The sequence below is a fragment of the Bos javanicus genome, chromosome 6 (assembly GCF_032452875.1).
Source record: "Bos javanicus breed banteng chromosome 6, ARS-OSU_banteng_1.0, whole genome shotgun sequence".
Lineage (NCBI taxonomy): Eukaryota > Metazoa > Chordata > Mammalia > Artiodactyla > Bovidae > Bos > Bos javanicus.
Window position 1 is genome coordinate 15,893,032 of NC_083873.1, and position 8,119 is coordinate 15,901,150.

Consider the following 8,119-nt stretch of genomic DNA (forward strand, 5'->3'; position numbering starts at 1 on the left):
TCAAGGGACTCTCAAGAGTCTCCCCAGCACCACAATTTGAAAGCACTAATTCTTTGACACTCAGCTTTCTTTATGGTCTAAACTCTCACATCTGTATATGACTACTGGAAAGACCATAGCTTAAACTATAAGCACATTTGTTGGTAAAGTAATGTCTCTGCTTTTTAATACACTGTCTAGGTCTGTCATTGCTTTCCTTTCAAGGAGCATTTAACAATATTTCCCATGAACCTAACTAGTTTAATATCTCTCTTTGGGATGTCCTACAGGCTCTTTGAGGGCTTCCCTGTTGGCTCAAATGGTAAAGAATCTGCCTGCAATGCGGGAGACCTGGGTTCAATCTCTGAGTCAGGAAGATCCCTTGGAGAAGGGAATGGCAACTCACTCCAGTATTCTTGCCTGGAGAATTCCATGGGTAGAGGAGCCTGGCAGGCTACAGTCCATGGGGAAAGAATCAGACATGACTGAGTGACTAACACACAGACACACACACACACACACACACACAAGGGCTCTTTGAAGCATCCCAAAGTTAGCTAGAGGTCAAAAGGGCTTCATTAGAATTTGATTTAAGTTATGTCAATAAATATCAAAGGGTTCTTGTCTCTGCACTTCCAAGATGACCAAGAAAAGCAGGAACAGTGGTGCCAAAAAGGGCCACAGCCTCATGCAGCCTATTCGCTGCACCAGCTGTGCCTGCTGCGTGCCCAAGGATAAGGCCATTAAGAAGTTCATTATTTGGAATATGGTAGAGGCCACAGCCATCAGGGACATTTCTGAAGCAAGTGTTTTTGATGCCCACTTGCTTCCCAAGCTGTATGTGAAACTACATTACCATGGGAGTTGTGCCATTCACAGCAAGGTAGTCAGTACTCACTCTCTGGAAGCCTGGGAAAACAGGACACCTGCACCCCGGTTTAGACCTGTGGGTGCTGCTTCACATCCTCCACCAAAGCCCATGTAAGAATCCAAGTCCTTAAAGACTGAAGAAATACTGGTTTTTCTGAAAAGACAATAAAATGAAAATTATACTTAAAAAATATATCAAAAGGGTTTAGAACACTCAAGATCAAAGGTCACAATTTGTTATCATTATCAGTTTGTGTGCAAAAATGCAGCTCTGATTTTATCTTAGCCTTTTTACAATGTTGTTTGTTTCACCCTGTGAGTCAGACTTCTTAGACCCCAGGGGTTGGCCTGACCCTCAGGGGTTTAGTACTTCCAAGACCCACTCCCTCCCTTACCTGAGGTATTTCCTGACTCGCTGTGCATGCAGGAAGGTGTCCAGGCAGGTCAGAGTCCTGCTCTCCTGCTTCTGAATCCTGAACGAGACTTCCTCCATTTTAACTTCCCAAAAAGCACACAATCTGGGAAGCATTGGGAATCCAGCATTTCTAAATGCTGTTCCTTCTCAAACAAATTTGGCTATCTTTTCACAGATTAGTGATAGAAAATAAAACCTTCAAGTTTCCTGGACACTTTCTACTTGGAACAACAGCAGTTATTTCTTCCAGAGTGAACCCAGGACCCAGAAATATCTGGCTCAGTCAAATCATCTACAACAGATTTGATGAATAATGGAAAATTTCTGCCAATTTACTTCAGGCTATAAAACAAGCTTTCATTTAAGTTGCCCAGAGGTAGTGTTCCAAGTGCTAGTCAATTCACAGATGAAGCAATAGCCAGAAAAATAACAGTCACAGTAGTGAACACCACTTATAGAGAATGGGAATGACTCCAAGTCTTTCTACTCATGTTTAATTATGTCCTCCTCATTTCTCACATACTAGGTCACTTTTCTGAAAGTCAGGATTCTTCTGATTTCAGCTAGCCTCCACCAGGTAGCTCTGACCTTTTATATGAGAAATAGACCCCAGGGGCAGCAGGAGTTGTGTGTGGGGGGGATACATGGAATATTCCATTGCTTTCTGGACTCACAGACTCAAGACTCAGAATGAACATCCTACAAATACGCTGCATCAGAGTTACTAACCTTGATAATAAGCTTTCCATCCAGCAAACACATTGTTGTCGTCACAGGTAACAGCAGCGGTAGAAGGAACTTAGAAGACAGGGAGTTAGTGGAGAAGAGAGAGGAGAATAACATGAACACAAGTATAACCTAATCCATAACTACATTCTGTTTGGATTTTGAATCTCTCATATTACTTTTGATTGTAAAAAGCCTTGCTTTCCAAATTACATGGCACTTGGGCTAGTGTTGCCATTCATGTTGAGAGTAAGCTCCTTAGGAGATAATGGAGTCAACATGGATAGAGCAGATGTGAAGACTGGTGACTCATGTTAAAGGTCAACCCCAGCTCATCCACAGACAGCCAAGGGTTGCCCAGATGGCAAACACATAGGACAGAGCAATCCACCTAGAAAGGACATCCAGAGATATTTGATAAATCCACATTCTTCCTTCTAAGTAAAACTGAATCTCTCCTGGACAAATGAATGTCCTTTCACAGTTGCCTAGAAAGCTATACAAGCTTTATGGTTTGAGGCTGCCTAACACCTTTTAGTTTCTGCAATTGAATCAAATTAACTAATTCAGTGATCATTAAAGAGCTCTACGTGACAGGGTGCTGCATGGAACACAAGAAATAGAGGTCATATTCCCTAAGTTCAAGACTTTGCTGAGATTGATTAACCACTACAAAAGGAAGAGTGTATGAGTAACGAGCTAATGAATGGCCAATCACTAAGTATTCTGGGGGAGTCAGGAAAGAAGGGGAACTTCACAAATTCTGTGGACCAGAACATGCAGCAAAGTTTCCTGGAGTAATTAAAAGCCTCAGACAGGCATGGAAAGGAGGAAGGCCATGCTAACAGGACTGGGACAGGACAAGGTCAATAGTGGCTTATTTACTAGATCCATAGATCCTGAGGTGACACAGCTGGATAAGAGGAAACTCTGCTGGCAGGTCCTGAGAGAATCAGATGTTCATGACAAGTGGACAGTTCTGAATATTTTGAAATGTGAGTGGACATCAGTAGGTGAAAGGAGGCTATGAGAGACATGTTTACGTGTGCTGGTCATCATTCTAACTCTTCAGATGAAATTTCTCTATTGACGCTCAAAGCACTTAATTCTCCTGGAATATATATTGGCCACACACACAACTGTTATTAATCATTGCCATCACCACCCCACCAACAGACTGCTTCCAGTGTGTCAGGCATAGAGGAAGTGCAGATGCTTTATTCACATCACTTCCATTCCTCAGCACCACCTTGCAAGGTGGATGTTATTGCCCCATTTCACAAGTGAGGACACTGAAGACCAGAAAGGCTGAGAACTTTCCTTCATAAATTACACATTTATGAAGAATGTGAATTCTGAAACCATGATTCTCTCCTCATTAGAGGGTGTTTTTGATCAACATGATCAGTCTAGGACCTCATCAAAAGAAATATGTATATGACTGTCAGAACAAGAAGTGACAAGACAATGTGTTTTGTTAGGCATGACTATTAAATATCCACCCACAGAAAGAGTACACAGGCTATTTCTATTAATAAGGGTCAATTGCATCTGGACAGTTCCTACAAGATTTGAAAACATTCCCTTATTTTTCAGAAAGAAAACTGTTGACATGTGTTGCATTCTTAACAATACATACATGCCAGAAACTGAAATAGTATTAAGGGAAAGAAATTAGGACCTCAGGCACAGGAGTTAGCTATGAAGAGTGGTTTAATCACTAAATGTCCAATTCTTGCAACCCCATGGACTGTAGCCCACCAGGCTCCTTTGTCCATGGGATCTTCTAAACAAGAATACTGGAGTGGGTTGCCATTTCCTTCTCTGGGGATCTTCTGAACCCAGGAATCAAACCCAGGTCTCCTGTATTGCAGGCGGATTCTTTACTCACTGAGCTATGTGGGGACAAATTACAATTTGTCAAGATGTAAATAACAGATATAAAAATTGTGCTGAAAAAGGAGGTCAGTTGTGCTCCTGGGTTTTTACCAAAATGAGTTGAAAACTTATATTTACTACAGCTTTATTCATAATTTCCAAAATTTGGAAGATGACCTTCAATAGATGCATGGATAAAAAAAATTGTGGTACATGTATACAATGAAATATCATTCAGGAATAACATGAAATGAACATTAAGCCACTAAAGGCATGAGGGAATCATAAATGCATTTGCTAAGTGACAGAAGCCAATCTGAAAAGGCTAAATATTGTATGAATTTAACTGTATGGCATTCTGGAAAAGGCAGTGCCTGAGGAAGCATTACAATGAACAAAGTTAGTGGAGGTGATGGAATTTCAGTGAGCTATTTCAAATCCTAAAAGTTGATGCAGCTAAAGTGCTGCACTCAATATCCAGCAAATTTGAAAAACAGCTGTGACCACAGGACTGGAAAAGGTCAGTTTTCATTCCAATCCCAAAGAAGGGCAATGCCAAAGAAGGTTCAAACTACCATACAATTTTACTCATTTCACACACTAGCAAAGTTGTGTTCAAAATCCTCAAGCTAGCCTTCAATAGTATGTGAACTGAGAATTTCCAGATATCCAAGCTAGATTTTAAAAAGACAGAGGAACCAGAGATCAAATTGCCAACATCCATTGGATCATAGGAAAAGCAAGGGAATTCCCAGAAAACATCTACTTCTACTTCACTGACTACACTATAGTCTTTGACTGTGTGGATCACGACAAACTGTGGAAAATTCTTAAAGATATGGGAATACCAGACCACTTTACCTGACTCCTGAGAAACCTGTATGCAGGTCAAGAAGTAACAGTTAGAACTGGACATGGAACAATGGATTGGTTCCAAATTGGGAAGGAAGTATATCCAAGCTGTATATTGTCACCCTGCTTATTTAACTTCTATGCAGAGTACATTATGCAAAATGCCACCCTGGATAACCTACAAGCTGGAATCAAGATTGCCAGGAGAAATATCAATAACCTGAGATATGCAGATATCACTCTAATGGCAGAAAGTGAAGAGGAACTAAAAAGTCTCTTGATGAGGGTGAAAGAAGAGAGTGAAAAAGTTGGCTTAAAACTTGACTTTCAAAAAACTAAGATCATGGCATCTGGCCCCATCACTTCATGGAAACAGTGACAGACTTTATTTTCTTGGGCTTTAAAATCACTGCAGACTGACTGCAGCCATGAAGAGGCTTGCTCCTTAGAAGGAAAGCTATGACAAACCTAGACAGCGTATTAAAAAACAGAGACATTACTTTGCCAACAAATGTATAGTCAAAGATATGGTATTTTCAGTAGTCATGAGTGGATGTGAAAGCTGGACCATAAAGAAGGCTAAGAACTAAAGAAATGATGCTTTCAAATTGTGGCGCTGGAGAAAACTCTTGAGAATCCCTTGAACTGCAAGAAGTTCAAGCCAGTCAATCCGAAAGGAAATCAACCCTGAATACTCATTGCAACGACTGATGCCGAAGCTGAAGCTCCAATACTTTGGCCACCTGATGCAAAGTGCCAATTCACTGGAAAAGACCCTGATGCTGGGAAAGACTGAAGGCAAAAGGAGAAGGGGTGGCAGAGGATGAGAAGGTTAGATAGCATCACTGACTCAGTGAACATGAATTTCAGCAAATTTGGGGAGATATTGAAGGACAGAGGAACATTGACTGCATGCTGCAGTCCATGGGGTCGCAAAGAGTCGGACATGACTTAGTGATTGAACAAAAACAACATGGAGATAATAAAAGGATCAGTGGTTTCCAGGGTTTGGGATGAAGGAGAGATGAATGGGGGAGCACAAAGGATTTTTAGGGCAGTGAAACTATTCTGTATGATATGATAATATTGGATACGTGTCATTACACCTTTACTGCAACCCACAAAATGTACAACAACAAGAGCTGTAAACTGAGGACTTTAGTTGATAATAATAATGCATCAATATTGGCTCATTAATTGTAGCAAATGGACCACATTAATGCAAAGTATTAATAAGGGAAACTTGAGGGAAGAGGAGGGAAGTCAATATGTGGACATTCTCTGTACTCTGCACAACTTTTTTATAAACCTTAATCTGCTTTTAAGAAAATGTCTATTAATTTTTTTTTTTTAAAAAAGAAGGGGACTCACTATCCAATTAAGTAAACCTATGCTTAATGCACAGGTTAAGTAGTTCCATGCTTCAAACAAATAAAATCAGATTTTTAAAAGTACTTGGTAAACAAGACGTAAAAGGTTAAGTCCTACCCATGTTCCATCTTTTAGCTAAGTTGCCTCCAGTCATCTAGAATGGTTCCTCTGACCAAGAGGAAGAAATGAGCCCCCAGAAACTGGGTGGTTGTTGTTGTTCAGTCGCTCACTCATATCCGACTTTTTGCAACCCCAGGGACTGCAGCACTCCAGGCCTCCCTGTTCCTCATTATCTCCTGGAGTTTGCCCAAGTCTATGTTCATTGAGTACATCATGAGAAACGCTGGACTGGAAGAAGCACAAGCTGGAATCAAGATTGCCGGGAGAAATCTCAATCACCTCAGATATGCAGATGACACCACCCTTATGGCAGAAAGTGAAGAGGAACTAAAAAGCCTCTTGATGAAAGTGAAAGTGGAGAGTGAAAAAGTTGGCTTAAAGCTCAACATTAAGAAAACGAAGATCATGGCATCTGGTCCCATCACTTCATGGGAAATAGATGGGGAAACAGTGGAAACAGTGTCAGACTTTATTTTTGTGGGCTCCAAAATCACTGCAGATGGTGACTGCAGCCATGAAATTACAAGACGCTTACTCCTTGGAAGGAAAGTTATGACCAACCTAGATAGCATATTCAAAAGCAGAGACATTACTTTGCCAACAAAGGTTCGTCCAGTCAAGGCTATGGTTTTTCCTGTGGTCATGTATGGATGTGAGAGTTGGACTGTGAAGAAGGCTGAGCACCAAAGAATTGATGCTTTTGAACTAGGGTGTTGGAGAAGACTCTTGAGACTCCCTTGGACTGCAAGGAGATCCAACCAGTCCATTCTGAAGGAGATCAGCCCTGGGATTTCTTTGGAAGGAATGAGGCTAAAGCTGAAACTCCAGTACTTTGGCCACCTCATGTGAAGAGTTGACTCATTGGAAAAGACTCTGATGCTGGGAGGGAATGGGGACAGGAGAAGGGGACAACAGAGGATGAGATGGCTGGATGGCATCACTGAGTCGATGGACGTGAGTCTGGGTGAACTCCGGGAGTTGGTGATGGACAGGGAGGCCTGGTGTGCTGCGATTCATGGGGTTGCAGAGTCGGACACGACTGAGCAACTGAACTGAACTGAATGTTCATTGAGTCAGTGATGCTATCCAACCATGTCATCCTCTGCCACCTTGAGTTGGCTGTTCAAAACTGGGTATTTATTTTTAAAACAGCGTTAACAATCCACAATATATAATTCCTAATTCTATGAAGCTGCAACAAAATTTAAATTAAAAAAAGAAATATCCTTTTAGATTGCATAATTACATAATCTCAGAACGCTTATTGATTTGCAGCCTTGGAATTTCCCTGGGAGAAACTTGAAAACTGGCCTCTGAACACGGAGGGCAGGAAGAAGCCAAAGAAAGAGGCAGACCACTCCTAACTGGTAGGTGGCAGGTTTAATAAGGGAACTTAGTTATGAGGTTTGTCTTGGATGTCCACAAAATGAGTAAATCTTCACACCTACCCCATAGAATCTTAAAATTTTTATATAGAGGCCTTAACTGAGTTCAGTCACATATTCCATCCAAATGATCTAAATAGCAGATTGTTTTCTCAAGGCTGTGTCCTTGAAACGGCTCCAGCTGTGAGAACGGTGGGCCGAACATAACATGCCAAGGGCAGGGGAGGGGTTGAAGAGCCTCTGGTCAACTGGTGGTCACAACCTCCTGATGACCTCCTTCAACAATCCCTCCTTCATTGCTCTCAGGTATTTTAACTTCTAAGAATGTCAAAGGATAATGGAAAGAACTCTTCTATCACCCACAGGTCTGCCGTCCTTAGGTATCTGAAAGGGATTGGTTCTAGGACCCCCTGAGATACCAAAAGCCAAGGATGCTCCCCAGTCCCTTATATAAAATGGCATCATATTTGCATATAACCTACACACCTTCTCCCCTATACTTTAAATCATATCTAGATTGCTT

At 41.4% G+C, this 8,119-nt stretch overlaps 1 protein-coding gene across 1 annotated transcript; it reads left to right on the forward strand.

Annotated features, from left to right (window-relative positions):
* Positions 1 to 619: 619 nt before the first annotated feature.
* On the forward strand, positions 620 to 1,015 carry LOC133250063 (small ribosomal subunit protein eS26-like). Its single transcript, XM_061421218.1, has one exon. The coding sequence runs from the start codon at positions 620 to 622 to the stop codon at positions 962 to 964; it is 345 nt and encodes a 114-aa protein (XP_061277202.1). The 3' UTR covers positions 965 to 1,015.
* The last annotated feature ends 7,104 nt before the right edge of the window (positions 1,016 to 8,119 follow it).